The sequence below is a fragment of the Erpetoichthys calabaricus genome, chromosome 1 (assembly GCF_900747795.2).
Source record: "Erpetoichthys calabaricus chromosome 1, fErpCal1.3, whole genome shotgun sequence".
Lineage (NCBI taxonomy): Eukaryota > Metazoa > Chordata > Cladistia > Polypteriformes > Polypteridae > Erpetoichthys > Erpetoichthys calabaricus.
Window position 1 is genome coordinate 119788609 of NC_041394.2, and position 20401 is coordinate 119809009.

Here is a 20401-nt window from a genome sequence, read left to right on the forward strand (position 1 = left end):
GTTGATTACTGGCCTGAAGAGGATGAGAGCACACTGAAATGGAATTTTGTTTACACTTTTTTAAAACTGCTAAGGTACAGCTAAATGTTTTATATTAAAGTGGGCTAGTTTTTATTTTAATTTTACACAGGTATAAGAAGGACTCAAATAGGCCTGCATAGTTCAATTTCAAAGTAGGCCTACACATGCACACTGCACTTCTGTTTGTTGTATTCTGTGGTTGTAACATGTAAAATCTAAAAAAAGATTAAAAACTTAAAGTTTATAAGCTGTGTTATGTTTTGCGGCTCCAGACTATTTTTCTTTGGAGGAAGAGGGGGCAAAATGGCTCGATAGTGAAGGTTGCAGATCCCTGCACTAAGCCTTCAAAACAAAAACAGTAGCACCCTCTATAGAGTAAAGACTGTATTACACCAAGCAAGAAGATACATTAAGTTACTTTTACACACTTTCAATACCACAAATCGGAATTAGGGCTAATTAAAGCATATCTGAAACAAGTCTGTAGAACAGCAAATTTATTTACAAATACAGTTTAGCACAATTTGAGAATGGCATTTTAAACTTCAAGGCAGAAGTAAAAAAAAAAAAAAAAACCAACCAACATTTACAAAAATCATGTTCCCCATCTTTGTACAAAAATTAGTGTGCAAAGAAAAAACCAAGAGGATTAGAACACAGCACAATTCTGCATAGCTGGACCAGAACACCCACTAGTCAGATACAGGAGTAGTACACACTAGTTACTGCAATCCATATGGATGACAACCTGTATTCAAGACAACTGCACTGTAACTCTTTAATCATTTGAAAAACCAGCTATGTTAATTGCTCAAAAGTTGCATTTCCATGAAAAGAAAAATTTTCCAGAAACCCTACTCCAGCTAGACATTAAACCCATCAGTTGAATGCATGAACAAATGTTTTTAAAGTGAATACTTCAAAATTCAAGATTACTTGCTCATATACTTAATGTACTGCTTGAACAGCAAGCCATTGGATCTGTCAAAAAATTGGACTATTTTTTTCCTGCTGGTTTTCTTCCTCTCCCTTTAGCCTGTTTTTATTTAAAAAAAAAAAAAAAAAAAGGTTAAAAAGCCCACATCAAGTAATTAAGCCTGCAAACACAGAATTTAATGAGAAACAATACCACACTACTCACATGTAAGTTACAAAAAGCACAATCCCAATCCTTTGATTTCCACAAATATCAGATTCAAAGCAATGTTAAATACACTACTGCTAAAATTCCAAGCCAGGAAGGGGCACCCTTACCTTTGGTGGACTATTTTCTTCGGACTCGCATCTAAAGAAAGAAAGAAGAAAAAAAAATTTTAAACTTTGTTTATTTTCCCCAAAGCTAGTCATCTTTAGCTCGGACTTACTCTTCATCATCTTCCTCCTTTTTGTCAGTTCGCTTTCTCTGAAACGAAAAAAGTACAGCAGAAAAAAAAAAAAAAAAGTTTACCACTCGGAAAAACACCTGCTAGCTTAGCCAGTTATCAAAAGAAAAACTATAGTGAAAAAAGTCAGTTATTCATTCAATCAACTGTCACATTACACAATGCAATCAACAGTAAACCTGAACTGAAATTAATCCAATACAGGCCGATCACGCGTTCTCTCTCATATTTATAATATATCTATCTCTCCTACTATCTATCAAGTACTGCAATAATGCTAGAAGGAGGCAAAAGATTTTGAAGATGCAAGGGGTACTAAAAACGCTTACAGATAAGGAACTGGCATGGAATCTAAGATGCTTTTAAGAAGCAACAGATCTATTACTAGTATTTTACAAGACGAGTGCTGCAGCAAAACTAGGCACACAGATTCCACTTTACTCCTACCTTTTAGCACTAAGACATGGCAGACTACAATTGTGATTAAATCTCTTCATTATTCCAGTTAAATACTGGCACTAATGTTTTCCCCACACACCATGGCTTATGAAGTACAGAGATGTGAATCTGAGGCAGGGAAGGGAGAAGACATTAAGTGGCAGTGTGAATAGAGTAATCAAACGATGAAAGAACAGAGCAAAAAGGGAGCGGAGATGGCAATTTTAAGAGTGGAGTGCATCTATATTGAAATGATAAAGTGCAGCTATACATGCCATTGAATGCATGAATTTGTGTGCATATGCATCTGTTATTGTATTTGCATACATCGTTAGGTCTGCCATTTTTGAAAAAAGTGATTACATGTGCTTTAATAACCTTCACAGAAATGGTTTCTAAAAAGGTCATGAAAATCCTTATTCTGGTTAAAGAAACTAGGCTATTGGTTGTAGAGTAACCTGGTTAACAGAGGTAGATTTCTCCACAAAATACACCTGGTAGGAGGCCACGTAGACCCTGATCCTGTTTAGAGTTAATGGATTTTGTAGTCTTCACATGAACAAATTCATGGATAGTTTCATGTGTCTGAAAAACCTTCACACTACCCTTAACACTGGAAAGGGTTTTTAAATATTCAGATGTGGGCTAAAAACAGACTACATACAAGGATCTGTGTTGTGTGTATTACACACCCAACACCCCCATAAGGCTTGCTTAAAACACAAGTCAAAACAGCAGTTCTAGAAGAATGCAACAAGCATCTCCTAACCTCCCTAGTGTTAGATCCAAACATCATTCGGCCTGTGAAAACAGTGTTAAAAGCGTTAGTCCCAAGTGTCACTTGGGCAACAGTATAGATGCATGTCAGATAAGTATTAGACCGAGGATTACTCTGGCTATGAAAACAGTGCCGAGAGGGTTAGTCCCGACTGTTACTTGAGCAATGACATTAATGCATGTCGAGTAAGTGCTAGTCCCAAGGGTTACCTTGGCAACAATGTAGGCATGTCTTCATAACAACAGTGTCTGGTAAAAAGTTTTTCAGCAGGCCAGGTATTGCATGAGGTCGACAGAGATACGAGCAGTAATGTTGAGGAACCTCATCAGCTGTGATGAAGTGACAATGCCTTCAGGTAGTGAAACAGCCAATAAGACCGAAAGCAATTCTGATGAACCGAAAAGTGACAACAGTTTGGATTTCTGTTGACCCTGCTTCAAAATAAACAAGCACCATCTCGTTTTGATTTTGTGGGGCAGCCAGGAATAAAAGTGAATGCTGGCAGCCAAGACCCACTTAAATTCTTGACAATGCAATTAAATGAATTGAGACTACTATGCTGAACAGTGACTAAGTGACTGTAGCTACACTATCACCATTAATCTCCTATTACTCATTAGTATACTTTACACTTCTGACTGTTTTGCATTTTTACAATAGAAAGATTTAATAAGTAATTTCTTAAGCCAAAATAATGCTTTTTACATGTTGAGGAAAGAAGGTGACCACCACTTTGGAAAGCATTTCTTCCCCTATATAGCTGTACTAGTCAACTATTCTGTACTGTATTAGTCAAATATACATCACCGAGTGCTAGCACTCATGTAGCCTTAACGATAAATAAGGTTTGAGCAATGTACAATGACGTTACAATTTGTAAATATTAAATTGAATAATTTAAATTCCTGTAAATTACAGTAATTTGTAAACATGCGAATGGTGCTCAGATATAGTTTCAAACTGATTTCTAATGTTGCTCTGTCAAACCGACTCCAAGTAACCCTAGGTTTTATCATGAATGCACTGACAGACTTAAATGTAACATGTCTGACCAAACAATTTTACTACAGTCTTTATGTAATGCTGGGAAGGGTCTATTTAAATACATTAGAGAAATTGTGCAGAGATGCATTCGAAGCTATCACTTTACTCATCCCTGTGCCAGTTCTCTCCAAGTTAATGTGAAAATGTAAACAGAAGATTTCCCCATTTCATTGATAGCTGGTATTATGCAAAAAAATCTGGCAAAGAATGCCTTTTTGGTTTAACATTTACTTGCGACTACACTGTTACAACAGGAGTGCCAGTGTAACATTTAGTGTTTAGACCTTGGTCTGCAAGTGAAGTATTCAATGTACTGATTGTATTCAGAATTGGCTAGACAATATGCATACATTTAATGCAACTCCTATAAAACATTTCTATAATCATATCTTAATGTTCAGGAATGACAAAATGTCAAGTGGACTGGACACTTTCAACCACTAGACTGACGGCAACCATTTCCAGGATTATACTACAACAGGAATAGGACCATAATGCACATGCCCATAATTTGAGAAAATTGGTATGTCCACTTCTGCAATTTTGAAGATGCTTGTTATAGATACAACTGTTTATAAAACATTTATACAACAAAACTAAAAAGTTCTTTACAAGTATAAGCGCAAGGTGAACAAGGGAACCCGTGTCCCAGGTGCTCCATATGTGGAGTCAGCAGGTTTTCCCATTGTCTATTTAGGTTTCCTCGGGCTACTGCGGTTTTCTCCTACAGTTCAAACACATGCAGGTTAAGAAGAGTGGTGATGCTGAACTGGCCCTGGATGCGTGTATGTGTATTCACCTTGCAATGGGTTGGTACTCTGCCCATGGGATTATTCCTGCCAATGCTTGCTGGAATAGGCTATAGCTTCCCCTCAAGCAAGCTCTGGAATAAGGAGTTTGGAAAATGGTTGAAAGGAAAAAAATTGAAGTGTTAGCAGAGCCAAGTTTAATTATACACAATTTGAGAAGAAAAAAAAGAATGCAGATCCCCTTATGCAATACAACCTACTGAAAATTTTAAAGGTTCAGATATTTCACCGGGCAAACATTTTAAAAATGAAAGGTTTTACATGTTGAATGAAATAATTCATGTGTTTATATTTAATAACACTTTCTACTCCAACTTGGGTGGGATTTTTAATAGACTTGATTCATGGAATCTTATTGAGAAAACCGCAACTACTGAAAATGCAGTAAACTTTCCACCAGCAGTAAGCAACAGAGCACATTTTTTGGAATACGACTTGTGATTAATGGGGATTTAGGCCTTGATGGTGTACTTCAGGACCATTAGCAACTAGAGTTTAGTGTACAGTTCATTAAAAAATTTCCAATGGAGTCAAACTAAACTAATTCTGAAACCTTGGGGCAGGAATCCCATTACAGTACTGACTAAAATTGCTGCAAATACAACCAAAAACAGGCTTTGACTACTATTTTTACTTAGTTTGCCAGGGGCAAATGACATAATTGAAACTAATTATATGGTAACAGATTCAAAAGGCCTTTTTTTTTTTTAAATTGTTGAGCAGATGTGCCATTAACATGTGTTGGTACTGGTACTATGTGGGGATTTCCCCTTGGAAGTTTCGCAAATTGCATTTCAGTAAAGACTGGTTTTATACTTTGTACTAGACGACCAGCAAGAGGGCTATACATCGAAGATTGTCATACTTTGACTATCTGGCGTGGAGAGTTTATTCCAAACGGTGAATTTCAATGAGAGGCTGGTTACACTTCTCATATTCAGGCCTTTGTTCATTTTGGCACAACAGGTCATCAAGAGACATGCAAAACATTTGAAATACCACATGCGCATTATGTACTGTAGTTCCCACACTCGGGATTACACTCTCCCTTCACAGGTTTGGTCAATGACCCACAATGGCCTCAGTTAATTGGAAAATCTATTTTTATCCAGGCATAGTGCCTGCTATTACTGTTTTTCGCTTAAAATGATTAAATATTTTTTTCTTAAAAAAATATTGTGAATTTCTATTCTGCTCAATTGTTTTTGGTGCCCAATCCAGTAGATGTCACTAATGCACCCATTAAGGCTTTTAAGGAAAAAAGCACTTTACTGCTCATAGAATGAGAAGGGTCCGGCTACATGTAGGGGAGCACAAAATGGTGCATCCTCCTCCACTCAATCACAAGTTTGTGTGTTGGCAAGTCCAATAAGCATTTGACCAACTGTACTTCTACAGTGGAAAAGTTTACAACACGCCTCACCTGGCCAATCAAGCAAGCAATTGTTGGAATTTTCACTGCAGCCTGCGATACCACAGTGAGCGCACACAAAGCAGCTGGCATGAAGAATCTTCATAAACTGTACCGCATAGATCATACTAGCGGAGTCGTCAGTCAGGATGGCCAGTTCCATTCATCCAATCGCCACTCAACAAGCATCAGCACAAGATCCTCAATTTAAAACTCTTCCTTTTTGTCTGAGCAAGAACTGTGAGGACACATTTGAGACTGACTAACAGGACTGCTACCCATGAGCAACCGAAGGTGTGGAACTGTAGAAAGACAAGTCTTCCCATTTTTCTCTTTAAAAATTTCAATTAATTCAAGATTTTCAATTTCCAATTAGGGAATAAATTTGGCTAAGTTTAGTTGAAGGGTGTCCACCTAGATATTAAATAACCTATTCATGTGTTATGAACAACATTTAAAGAAGCAATATACACTGCCTGGCCAAAAAAAAAAGGTCACACTAATATTTCGTTGGACCGCCTTTAGCTTTGATTACGGCACGCATTCGCTGTGGCACTGTTTCGATAAGCTTCTGCAATGTCACAAGATTTAGTTCCAGCCAGTGTTGCATTAATTTTTCACCAAGATCTTGCATGATGGGTGCATCACTTCATCTGCCTCTCTTCTTACCCTGATGCGCCCATCACTCTGGAACAGGGTAAATTTGGACTCGACCACATGACCTTCTTCCACTGCTCCAGAGTCCAATCTTTATGCTCCCTAGCAAATTGAAGCTCCCCCCCCCCCCCCCCCCCGGTTTGCCTCACTGATTAGTGGTTTTCTTATGGCTACACAGCTGCTCAGTCCCAATCCCTAGAGTTCCCTTCACATTGTGTGTGTGGAAATGCTCTTACTTTCACTATTAAACATAGACCGGAGTTCTACTGCTGTTTTTCTTCGATTTGATTTCACCAAACGTTTAAGTGATCGCCGATCACAATCATTTCCGGATTTTTTTCCGGCCACATTTCTTCCTCGAAGACGGAGTCCCCACTATCCTTCCAGTTTTTAATAATGCGTTGGACAGTTCTTAACCCAATTTTAGTAGTTTCTGCAATCTCCTTAGGATGTTTTCTCTGCTTGATGCATGCCAATGATTTGACCCTTCTCAAACAGACTAACATCTTTTCCATGACCACGAGATGCTTCATTTCTTAAACAACCATGTCGAAAGACAACTCATTGCACCAGTTGGGGTTAAATAACTTGTTGCCAGCTGAAAGATAATCGCCCATGCAGTAATTATCCCAACAGGAGGCTCATACCTATTTGCTTAGTTAAATCCAGGTAGCGACTTTTTTGGCCAGGCAGTGTATTTCAAGATGTTTTATAAAGTAGAAGCCATTAAAACTGAATTAAGGAAAATGTGTACTGTGGCGATACACATGTTAAATATTGAACGAGTACAGTAATCCCTCACTACTTCACGGTTCACTTTTCGCAGATTTTATATGTAAGCATATCTATACTAATAAAAGGCAAAGCCCTCACTGACTGACTGACTCATCACTAATTCTCCAACTTCCTGGGTAGGTAGATGGCTGAAATTTGGCAGGCTCATTCCTTACAGCTTACTTACAAAAATTAGGCAGGATTCATTTCGAAATTGTAGGCGTAATGGTCATAACTGGAACCTGTTTTTTGTCCATATACTCTAATGGAGTAGGCAGAGTCACGTATCGTGTCATCATGCCTCCTACGTAATCCCGTGAACTAAAAACAAGGAAGAGATTTACAGCACGAGTCAAACACGGGAACGAAGGTAAATGACGTTAGTTTTTGAGTGTCTTAATACTGTGTAAGCATACATATTAACACATGTGCAATTAAAACGTGTGCATTTACGGGGTGATTTCTCAGGCTTAAAAGCGCGCCTTTTATTAAAGAGGTAAATGCAAACTGTTTTCATTCTGAAGGGCACAAACCACGTTAGATTTCATGCTCAAGAGTAAACTCAGCACACAGCTTGGTCATATTACAACCGGTTCATTTTCCTCAGTTTAAAAAGGTTTACTTTTCTTCTTAATAAAATTTTTAAAGCAGTACTTCGCCGCTGCGAAGCGCAGGTATTTTGATATATATCAAAATATATCGCGTCATCACGCCTCCCACGTAAGCACGTGAACTGACCCGCTGCCGTTTGCAATGCCATATTCGCGAGATACAAGTTTAATGAGAAGACACGAGGTATAAACAACAGTTTGGATCACTTCGTAACAGAGTTCAAATTGCTGTAGCGAGAAACTTAACTGCCAGGTCATTAAATAAACCCGTGGACATCGCAACATCACACAAGACAGCGGCTCACGTGAAGTGACTGAACGCAGCAGGAGCGATCACTTCGATGAATCAAACCTGTTCAAAAAACACATTGCACAATTGATAAGGTACGAAAACAATATGAAACCGATTGTGGATTTGCGAACAGCCACTGAAACTTTGACGGCACGAGACTTCAGGTCACGTGTCTGCAAAAGAACGTCATTGAGGCAACTATTTTTACTGGCGGTGGCTCAGGGGAGAGAGTTTTTATTCCTCGCATCCCCGTTATACCCTCTGATCTCCCATTTCAATTCAAACGCCTACAATTTCCACTAAGGCTCTGATTCGCAATGACAAGTCTCAGGGACAGACACTACAAAAGGTTAGCATTGATTTGAGGCAAGACTGATTTTCACATAGCAAACTGTATGTTGCATTCTCAAGAGAAAGCTCAGCACACAGGTTGGTCATATTACAACCAGAGGGGCGAACTGACAACGTGCTATACAAAGAGATCCAAATAATTATTGATACATTTTCCCTCGGTTTAAAAAGGTTTACTTTTCTTCTTAATAAAAATTTTAAAGCAGTACTTCGCCGCTGCGAAGCGCGGGTATTTTGATATATGTACGTGTGTGTCTATATATGTATGTATCTGTATATATATGACAGCAGCACTCAACAATAACAATTACATTGCCAATCAGGTTACGTTATTTTTAAAATGTTTCCTTTTCTTTTTCATAACCTCTAACACACTACTTCTCCGCTGCGAAGCGCGGGTATTTTGCTAGTCTAAATATATAACACAGATTTTGCTGCTTCGTGGGTTTCTGCGGACAATGGGTCTTTTTACTTCTGGTACTTGCTTCCTCAGTTGGTTTACCCAGTTGATTTCATATAAGAGATGCTATTGGCAGATGGCTGAGAAGCTACCCAATCAGAGCACGCAGTTAAGTTCCTGTGTGCTGCTGATTGGCTCAGCGATGGAGTGCTGCATTAACGTGCTACTGCTTCAGGGGCCGTGTCCAAGCGCCAACAGAAGATGCAAATGATTGCAGAAAAGGTAACAGTTTTGGATATGCTGAAGGAAGGGAACAGCTACACCGCTGCAGGACACCATTACAGCATCAATGAGTCCACGATTCTTTTTATTTAAAAGGGAGGAAAAGCATATAAGGCCTACGGCTGCAGTGTCCTTTAACCAGGGTGCAAAACGAGTTGCAAGTGGACGTGATAAGGCAGTAGTCTGGATGGAATCTGCTTTAGGAATCTTTGCAACAAGGTCGACAACGTCATGACCGCCTACAAGCTGCTACATGTACTTCGCTATACGGTAAGTGTAAACTTATCTACCGATTTCATATTGCTTAGCAGATGTGCGTTAGAGTAAAGGGTGGGTTGTAAACAATACAGGGAGGGTTTAAAAACGTCCAAATACACGTTACATAATTAAATAAATATGGTGTCCCTACTTCGCGGAAATTCAGTTATCGCGGTCGGCCTTGGAACCTCTCCTGCGATAAGCGAGGGATTACTGTACAGCATTGTGAATTTAAAAAAAAAATTTAAAAAAAATCTTCCAAATACTAATAAGGCCTTGTCCACATGGGCACTCAATTTAAATGCCTAGGTCACTTAAAGCACATTTAACCAAGATTTGAGTTTTTTTTTTTGCGCTTAAATTCGATACAACCTTACACTCATGTTTGCCTCTGGTAAATGCCAACCTGCACTCCAGATTGTGCTTGTGTGTTTACCTGTGGGGGCAGCCATCAAGCAGTCCAGAGTGCTTTTAACCTTTGGGATATGAAGTTCATCCTTCAATGAATTCAAGACATATTGATCAGTTGGCTTTATCAGATCTGAACATTGACCTCCTTGTGCTAATCCCGATACAGAGACACAGGCAGAGGAAAAACATTGCCACTACTGAGATCACCCTCAGATTACACACCCTCTGTGCTGTCAATGAAGAAATGCGAGTTTCTGCGCAAGTTCTTCAAATATTGTCGGATGGCAGTTTTCAGTTTATTGCCCGATGCAGCTAGTACACCACCATACTACATGCCAGTCAGAGTGTGTTACACCTAAAAGAGACTAATCACCTTGAGATAAGTATACAAACAGTACTCGCGTATGCACTCACCCAATGGCATTAAATAATCCATTAGTAGCTAAAGTTGTGCCATTAGCACAAACCTACAAACTTTTGAATTCTCCATTTTTTGATAGTGTGTAAATGTGTATGTAACAGAGTACATTACACACAAAGTCATGGGACATATCTGGTCCTCCAGAACATTAAACGAACATGTAAATGCAATCGCAATGCAGAGGTTTTCGTTGCCTTCATCACAATTTTGAGGAAATTGATGCCAAGAAAAAAGTTGCATGCAACGTTTTTTTTTGATGCCTTCCGAACCAAATGCAAGTGGTTGAAGCCAGCATTGACCAATTTGCTGCAAAGAGCAGAACAGTGTTCAACCCATCCACATCTGACATTACAGACAGCAGAAAAACCCACTCTGATGCCCGTGTGGATGGGACCTGTTCTTCACTAATCAAGTATTTCTTCTTAAAGGTCATTCCATGCTTATACATATATGTAATGAAGTCACTATATGTTGACACCCTTCAAAAAAAAAAAAAAAAAAAAAAAAAGTTGCCAAAATTTGGATTGCAGCAGATATGGCCCATTATCCTCTAATAAAATCCCCGTGCGCGTCCAGGTGTCCGCGTGTGTGTGTGTCTTCTGGTGAAGTGCGCATGCGCAGGGCACGGTGCACTGCTTCAAAGGCCACCTGACGTGTCACACAAGACAGAGGGCGGGACCTATAAAATCACGCGGCAGATCCAATCGGATTACGGTAAATGAGGTAAGACCTAAAAAAGAAAACACGAAAAATCCAATTGGGTACTGAGATGCGAAGACTAGCATCCCTATTGTTGTGCAAGTGTTCAGTCCGAGGATGTCAGATTTGCAATTAAGAAAGCTTGGCCCGGTAAAAGTAAAAGTCAATTTATTTTCGTGCACATTACATCAGTTGCTGGGGAAAATCTGCTAATTGCCCACTGTTGTGACAGAAAATTAAACACATTTTACGGACAGCAAAGCCAGTATTACTTTCAGAGAAAATTTCAGGCATTTTACGGAAAAAATTTAAATGAGGTAAAATGTCCCTTGCCATTTAATATAGACTGTTCCTACTAATGTTTGTGGACTACTGTTCTAGCACCCGTTATTGTAACGGGCTTAATGTCTAGTCTATACATAATAAAAGGCAAAGCCCTCACTGACTGACTGACTCATCACTAATTCTCGAACTTCCCGTGTAGGTGGAAGGCTGAAATTTGGCAGGCTCATTCCTTACAGCTTACTTACAAAAGTTAGGCAGGTTTCATTTCGAAATTCTACGCGTAATGGTCATAACTGGAACATGTTTTTTGTCCATATACTCTAATGGAGGAGGCGGAGTCACGTATCGCGTCATCATGCCTCCAACGTAATCACATGAACTAAAAACAAGGAAGAGATTTACAGCACGAGTCAAACGTGGTAACGAAGGTAAATGACGTTAATTTTTGAGTGTCTTAATACTGTGTAAGCATACATATTAACACATGTGCAATTAAACGTGTGCATTTACGGGGTGATTTCTCAAGCTTAAAAGCTTGCCTTTTACTAAAAAGGTAAATGCAAAACTATTTTCAATCATTCGATGATCTTCTTCTCACAACTGAAGGAACCGTGGCTGATGTTACGTCACTTGCTGTCCAAACATAAGCGTTACCTGGTAGGTAACCGGCCACTCACTTCACTCCCTTACGGGAATCGAACCTCTGAGGTTTTCTTTTGTTCTTAATTAAAATTTAAAAGCAATACTTCACCGCTGCTAAGCCCCTCTAGCGCTGACGTCCGAGGTTCGATTACCGTAAGCAAGTGCAGTGAGTGTGTAATTACATTCACGGCATTCGTAGTCTGATTCACAATCTGATTGTATGGGTGGTTACCTACCAGGTAACGCTTACAGTTGGCCAAGTCAGGTCGAAGTGATCACTCGAGTGAAGGCAGCTTCACAAAAAAACAGATCCTTAAACTGTTATTAGTATATTTTCCCTCAATTTAAAAAGGTTTTATTTTCTTCTTAATAAAAATTTAAAAGCGGTACTTCGCCGGTGCGAAGCGCGTGGATTTGACCGACTGACAGACATATTCATGAGTGCAGGTACTTCGGAAAGAAAGCACTGTGTAAACCTAAAGTTTAAATTAACTTCATAGACCTACAAAAGGTTGCCATTCATTTGAGGCAAGATTGCTTTTCTTCTGTACAACTATACGTTGCATTCTCAAGAGTGTGCTTGCACGGCTTCGGATATCTCTCTCTCTCTATATTATCTAGATATCTATATATAAATATGTAAGCTTATAAGTACTGCCTTACTTCTCTTTAAGAAAGGAAGATGTAATGATACTGGATTTAAACGATTCCATGTCTTCCTGGGTTTGCTTAGCTTATTGTCAATATCTTTTAAAACAACGTGTAGACTTATTGACAAACGGGCTTTCACGAAAAAAGTTAGGGCTTTGCTACAGGATACACCCTCAAGTTAAGGAAGTAAAAATAAAAATATATATTTCCGTTTTATTTAAACCTTTTAAGTTCGTATGCATAGCCCCATTTGGCTGTTTAATTTTTTTCTTTCTTCAGTAATATTTAATCTCCTTAAAGAAAAAGAACATATCCATTTTACTTTTTTTGTATCTCTTTAGTAATATTTTAGTGTAAAAGGATAACCAGTATTTAAACCTTATGTTACTTTATACATTTTATACAATGTTGAAAAATTAATAAGAAAGCTACATTTTGGCAGCTGCTGCTTTCATTTTCAATGAAATGAAAAAACCTCTCCAAAAGAAAACGTCAAAGAAGAAACAATTTGCACTATCTAAAAATGAGAAACCCTCATTTATAAAAGTTTGCTGCAGATGACTAAATAAATGAATAGTTCCTATGTGTATAATACATATTTATCTATTTTACTTATGCCTTTATTCCAGCAACTTGCAACATCTGAGGTACAATTTGTTACATTACTTTTGTTTTTTGCAGCACAGGCAGGTGAAGTGACTTCCACAGGGTCACACAGTGGTGTCAGTACCAGGATTTGAACTGACAAGCTCCGGGTTTACTGAAATATTACTGAAGAAAAAAAAAACGAAAACGGGCAAATAGGGCTATGCATACAGATTTCCATCCATCCATTATCCAACCCGCTATATCCTAAATACAGGAGCCAATAAGTTGATATGTATACACACATACATACATACATAGTTACATAACCTCTTTAACAAACTACTTCTCCGCTGCGAAGCACGGGTATTTTGCTATATACATATATTAGATAGATATAGATAGATATATCTATATCTATTATATGACAGCAACACTCATAACGACAACAATTACATATATATGTACATATGTGTCAATCTATGTATGTATGTCTACATATACATATATATATACATATGTATGTACATATGTATATATCTAGGTGTATATGTGTAGATATGTAAATATTTATATTACATATACATATATATACATACATATATACACACACACACACATATATATGTGTGTGTATGTATGTATGTATATGTGTGTGTGTATGTATGTATATGTGTGTGTGTGTATGTGTAGATATGTGTATATATATGTTTATGTGTGTGGGTGTGTGTGTGTGTATCTATACTAATAAAAGGCAAAGCCCTCACTGACTGACTCATCACTAATTGTCCAACTTAACGTGTAGGTGGAAGGCTAAAATTTGGCAGGCTGATTCCTTACAGCTTACTTACAAAAGTTACGCAGGTTTCATTTCGAAATTCAACGCGTAATGGTCATAACTGGAACCTCTTTTTTGACAATATACTGTAATGGACGGCAGCTCGATGGCCGTGGGAGGCGGAGTTGAGTGTCACGTCATCACGCCTCCCACGTAATCACGTGGAAAGACTGAACGCAGTAGGGAGAAATGAAGGAAGAGCCACAAACAGCGAAGAACAAAAAATTCATTAAACAATTGAGAAGTGAGTGAAACAGTAAGAAGCGAGCGAGTGAAGCATACAAGCATGTTCATAAGGGAAACAAAGCACGGTGTAAAACGTAAGTTTTAATTAAGTTTATAGAAACGCTCCCGCTGCGGATTGCAATAACATATTCGCGAGATAAAAGTTTAATGAGAAGACACGAGGTATAAACGAACCACACGCTGTAGCGCAACGTTAGGGGCAACAGTTTCAACCATTCTACGATCTGCTTCTCGCAACTGAAAGACGGCACATGGTGGATGTTAGCCGACTTGCTGACCGCAACGTTAGGGGCTTCAACTCTGCCGCTGACGATAGAGATTCGATTCCCGAGAGGGGATGCAGTGAGTGTGTATGCCTAATGAGCCCAGAATTAGGGAGAAACACGTGTCGCATACTCTTTGCATTATTTGAAACTATTAAAACCATTCTATGATCAGCTTCTGGGAACAGAAAGAGGGCACGTGGCGGATGTAAGGCGACTTCCTGACCAACCACAAGCGTAACCTGGCAGGTAACCACCCATACAGTCAGATTGTGATTCAGAAAACGAATGCCATGAATGCAATTACCACGATCTACATACTGTCAAACGAAACACACGCCGTAGCGCGACAGCTGTGAAAAGAGGTTCACAAAAAAACAGATCCTTAAATTGTTATTGGTATATTTTCGATCCGTTTAAAAAGGTTCTCTTTTCTTCTTTAAAAAATTAAAAGCAGTACTTCGCCGCAACGAAGCGCGAGAATTTGGCTATATATATGTGCTTCTCACAATTAGAAGAGGGCACGTGGCGGATTTTAGACAACTTCATGACCAAACATAAGTGTTACCTGCCAGGTAGGGTTACCACTTTTAATACAAAAAAAATAAGGGACGCATACTGCAGCAGGTGCCACATCCCAGTGCTAACACTTTGCAGACTACTTAAAAGACCAATCAAACTAACGATGACATCAAGTATTACCCAATCAAAAGTAGGAAAGGAGGCATCTTCATAAAATGCATGTGGGATGATTTGCATGAGACACTGCTTTAAAAAAGATAAAAAAAATACGGGACAAATCCCGTCCCGTATTGATTCAAAACGGGACGCGCAATTTCTCTCTCAAATACGGGACGATTCCGTATTTTAAAGGACGGGTGGCAACCCTACAATGCCAGGTAACCACCCATACAATCAGATTGTGATTCAGACTAGGAATGCAATGAATGTAATTACCCCGATCTACATACAAGGCGGAAGTCTTGCAACATTCAAAGATGATGGTTTGGGATAAGTACACCATGGAACATAAAAGAGCTTAAGCCTTGAACCGAAAAAAGCAAGATCTCAGAGATCGTAAAAAAAAAAAAAAAAAAGGTAATGTCGTTTTACTCGCTGTACATTTTAGGCAAACATTACCAGTTATTCCACGAGGGAGACCAGCAGATGAACTCAACGCGTGTTTAAAATCCATGCTTCTCCCACGCTCGGTTATATGTCGCGTGTTCTCGGGTAGGTACACCAAAAAATGTATACATTTAAGCATGTAATGGGCAAACAAAAAATGAGGTATACCCGAAGACACTGCAGTAGTACTCAATGTAACTTTACTTCTTAAATGTTAATGTTTCTGTTTAATAATTTATACGCTTCTTATATGTTGTTCAAATTCTTTTATCAAAATACCAGTGACCGCACAATGCACGATAACATGGAGTGAATACACCATACGCACCGCCCACGGCCGCTCTGGTGTGAGCAGATAGGAGTTGATTCTACAATAAAATAAAAGATAAAAAGAGTAATACAATCATCACCCATAAAGCGGATAGTAGACGCGACGTACTATATGTGTACCAGATTTCAAGTCAATAGGTGAAACGGCTTGCGAGCTACAGGTGATTTAAAATCCTGGACAGAAACGAATAGCCACAGTAGCAAATTACAGAAGAAGATTTTACTGTTTAATAATTTATATGAAATGTGCTTCTTATATATTACTTCATATTCTCATATGATAATGATGTTAGTTGTTTATATTGATTTCTATGTTATTGAAACTGCATATTATATATATATATATATATATATATACACACACACACACACACACACACATACTCCTGATCAAAAGTTTAAGACCACTTGAAAAATGGCAAAAAAATCATATTTTGCATGGTTGGATCTTAAGGTTCCAAGTACAGCTTCAACGTGCAACAAGAAGAAATGGGAGTGAGACAAAACATTTGTTGAGAATGCAATTTAATGAAAACAACGATTAAACTGAAACAGGCTGTTTTACAGCGGATCAAAATTTTAGGACCACATGCCTTTAAAAGGCCAAATCTGTGCAAAGATGTGGATTCATTGTCATTTTCTGTCAGGTAGTCACACGTTCTGATGGCAAAGGCAAAAAAAACTCTCCCTTTTTGAACGTGGTCAGGTCGTTGAACTGCATAAGCAGGGTCTCTCACAGCACACCATCACTGCTGAGGTGGGACGCAGTAAGACAGTCATTTGGAATTTCTTAAATGATCCTGAGGGTTATGGAACAAAAAAGTCAAGTGGAAGACCCAAAAAAATTACCAGCACTGAGCTGGAGGATCCAATTGGCTGTCCGTCAAGACACTGGACGATCCTCGACCCAAATTAAGGCTATTACTGGTGCTGACTGCAGCCCCATAACCATCAGACGGCATCTGAGACTGAAGGGCTTCAAAAACAAAAAACGTCTTCAAAGACCTCGTCTCCTTGAATACCACAGAACTGCTCGTTTGCACTTTGCAAGAGAGCACCAAACATGGGACATTCAAAGGTGGAAGAAAGTTTTATTCTCCGATGAGAAAAAATTTAACCTTGATGGTCCTGATGGTTTCCAACGTTACTGGCATGACAAGCAGATCCCACCGGAGATGTTTTCTATTCGCCACAGTGGGAGGGGGCGCCATAATGGTCTGGGGTGCTTTTTCCTTCAGTGGAACAATGGAGCTTCAGGAAGTGCAGGGGCGTCAAACGGCCGCTGGCTATGTCCAGATGTTGCAGAGAGCATTCCTCATGACTGAGGGCCCTCGTCTGTGTGGTAACGACTGGGTTTTTCAACAGGACAACGCTACAGTACACAATGCCCGCAGGACAAGGGACTTCTTCCAGGAGATCATCATCACTCTTTTGGCCCATCCTGCTTTTTCAAGTGGTCTTAAACTTTTGATCAGGACTGTATACATGATGCCCATATGCTTAGGTCTGAAATGTGTCATTTTGAACTTTGTGAGTGGTTCTTACCACTTGGAGAAATGTTCCCACTCACCTCATGGAAACACTTGCATCAAGCATGCCGCAACGAATTTTTGAAGTGATCAACAATAACGGTGGAGCTACTCAGTACTGAGTTCATGTTTGGAAGTTTGATTTCTGTTTTGGGGGGGGGTTTATGGGTTTTTTTGGAGGTGTGGTCTTAAACTTTTGATCAGCTGTAAAACAGCCTGTTTCAGTTTAATCTTTTTCATTAAATTGCATGCTCAACAAATGTTCTCACTCCCATTTCTTCTTGTTGCACGTTGAAGCTCTACTTGGAACCTTGTTAAGATCCAACCATGCAAAATATGATTTTTTGCTATTTTTCAAGTGGTCTTAAACTTTTGATCAGGACTGTATATATATACACACACACACACACACATCATATATATATATATATATATATATATATATATATATATATATATATATATATATATATATATATATATATATATACACACACAGTAATCCCTCCTCCATCGCGGGGGTTGCGTTCCAGAGCCACCCGCGAAATAGGAAAATCCGCGAAGTAGAAACCATATGTTTATATGGTTATTTTTAGAATGTCATGCTTGGGTCACAGATTTGCGCAGAAACACAGGAGGTTGTAGAGAGACAGGAACGTTATTCAAACACTGCAAACAAACATTTGTCTCTTTTTCAAAAGTTTAAACTGTGCTCCATGACAAGACAGAGATGACAGTTCTGTCTCACAATTAAAAGAATGCAAACATATCTTCCTTTTCAAAGGAGTGCAAAGCAAGCAGTCAAAAAAAAAAATCAATAGGGCTTTTAAGTATGCGAAGCACCGCCGGTACAAAGCTGTTGAAGGCGGCAGCTCACACCCCCTCTGTCAGGATCAGGAAGAGAGAGAGAGAGAGAGAGAGAGACGGATAAAAAAAATCAATACGTGCCCTTTGAGCTTTTAAGTATGCGAAGCTCCGTGCAGCATGTCGCTTCACAAAGCAGCTGCACACAGCCCCCCTGCGTCAGCGCGAGAGAGAGAGAGAGAGAGAGAGAGAGAGAAAGTAAGTTGGGTAGTTTCTCAGCCATCTGCCAATAGCGTCCCTTGTATGAAATCAACTGGGCAAACCAACTGAGGAAGCATGTACCAGAAATTAAAAGACCTATTGTCCGCAGAAACCCGCGAAGCAGCGAAAAATCCGCGATATATATTTAAATATGCTTACATATAAAATCCGCGATGGAGTGAAGCCGCGAAAGGCAAAGCGCGATATAGCGAGGGATCACTGTGTATATTTATATATATATATATATATATATATATATATATATACACACACATACACATACATACACACACACAATTATATATCTATATCTATATCTATGACAGCAACACTCATAACAATGACAACAATTACATTGACAATCATGTTACGTTATTTTTAAAATGTTTCCTTTTATATTTCATAACCTCTTTAACACACTACTGCTCCGCTGCGAAGCACGGGTATTTTGCTAGTTACTAATAATTTTAGTAGGTTTCAGGGATTTTAGTGTAAATCTGAGGGCAGAGTGCTAACTCCTAAACCACAAAACAATTAAATCATTTTGACAAGCATGCCGTCACTCAAAATTTTGTTTTGGCTTTACAAAGTCGCACTGTCAGGATGCCTAGGCCCAGAACATTAAGGCAGGCCAGTGGGGAGAGCAGGCAAGGGGTGGGGAACCATCCTGCTTGGGTACAGTACGTAACAAAACTTGCCTAATGCGAGTACACCCTTTGATGTGGTTTGGAATTGTAAACATTTTTCCTCCCATCTGTACTCCTAGAAAAACCTTGCGTGTAATCAGATGGTCTATTTTAATAACTTCTGCACTGCTTATTCAGCTAAACTTTCTTCTGAACTGGCTAACTTAACTAAACAGTGTTCGAGACGTAGATGCCAGAATTTAATGGATTTTTTTTTAGCCAAGAGACTTGCCCTGCAATAGATAAGGTGTGCTTTTGGAAATGTAGAGGTAAGAACTGGTATACAGTTAAACATTTCAGTACCTGACAACAGCCGATTGATATTTGGGCATCAGTTTTTACACAGACCGCAACATGTAAATTGAACAATTTTTTCATAGGTTATATTCTTTAATAAAAGCACACTTGTTATACCTTTTGTGAAAGTGTTTGATATTTGGACTTCAGGTCAACATTTTATCATTACTATAACATGAAGTTTGTGTTGAACATTTCTTGCCTTGCATTTCCCGTCATTCTACATTTACGGATTATTGTAGACACTGAACACACATGAAATGTATTCCAAACAAGGAGAGAGAGATTATTTTTATTATATATCTATCTATCTATATATCTTATTAAAAACTACAGACACCTAACTCACAGGTGGCGAGACTTCAGCTCTGAGAATTTTGCAACTGACATGACTTCAGCTGCCTCTGTGGAGGAAAGGATAGCAGGCTGTTTACGCCAACTAATACATTTGCAAAACAAAAAGGTGCTGATGAGGAGGTGCAAGGGAATTTAAGGTGGCCCAGCAATACGAATATTTTCAAAGGCTTCAGGGACTAGTGTTTAATGACAAAACGGTGCACATTCAATTAGGCTGCACGTCTGAAGATTTTTACGGTGACGAGGAATTTGCAGCTTTTCTTGCCAACCTTAATTCATCTTCATATGCAAGGTTGAGAATAAAAACCTAGTTTTTAAATCAAATGGTATTGATTGAAATGAGAATTGCACTGACGTTTTGCATCATTGATGTCATGTTTTCCATTCTCAGGCACATTTAGTGATCACACTGTTCCCAAATGCTACTGAACCATGCTTGGGCCCACCTCTGGCAAGCGGG

General features: G+C 38.9%; 1 protein-coding gene across 1 annotated transcript in view; it reads right to left on the bottom strand.

Moving 5' to 3' along the window:
* Nucleotides 1–503: 503 nt before the first annotated feature.
* Nucleotides 504–20401, bottom strand: part of npm2b (nucleophosmin/nucleoplasmin, 2b) — a 37538-nt gene continuing 17640 nt past the window's right edge. Inside the window, exons 7-9 of the mRNA XM_028805961.2 lie at nt 1386–1423; nt 1276–1306; nt 504–1057 (exon numbers count right to left, since the gene is read on the bottom strand). Of these exons, the coding sequence (XP_028661794.2) occupies nt 1019–1057; nt 1276–1306; nt 1386–1423 (108 nt within the window). The 3' untranslated portion in view covers nt 504–1018. The remainder of the gene's footprint in view (nt 1058–1275; nt 1307–1385; nt 1424–20401) is intronic.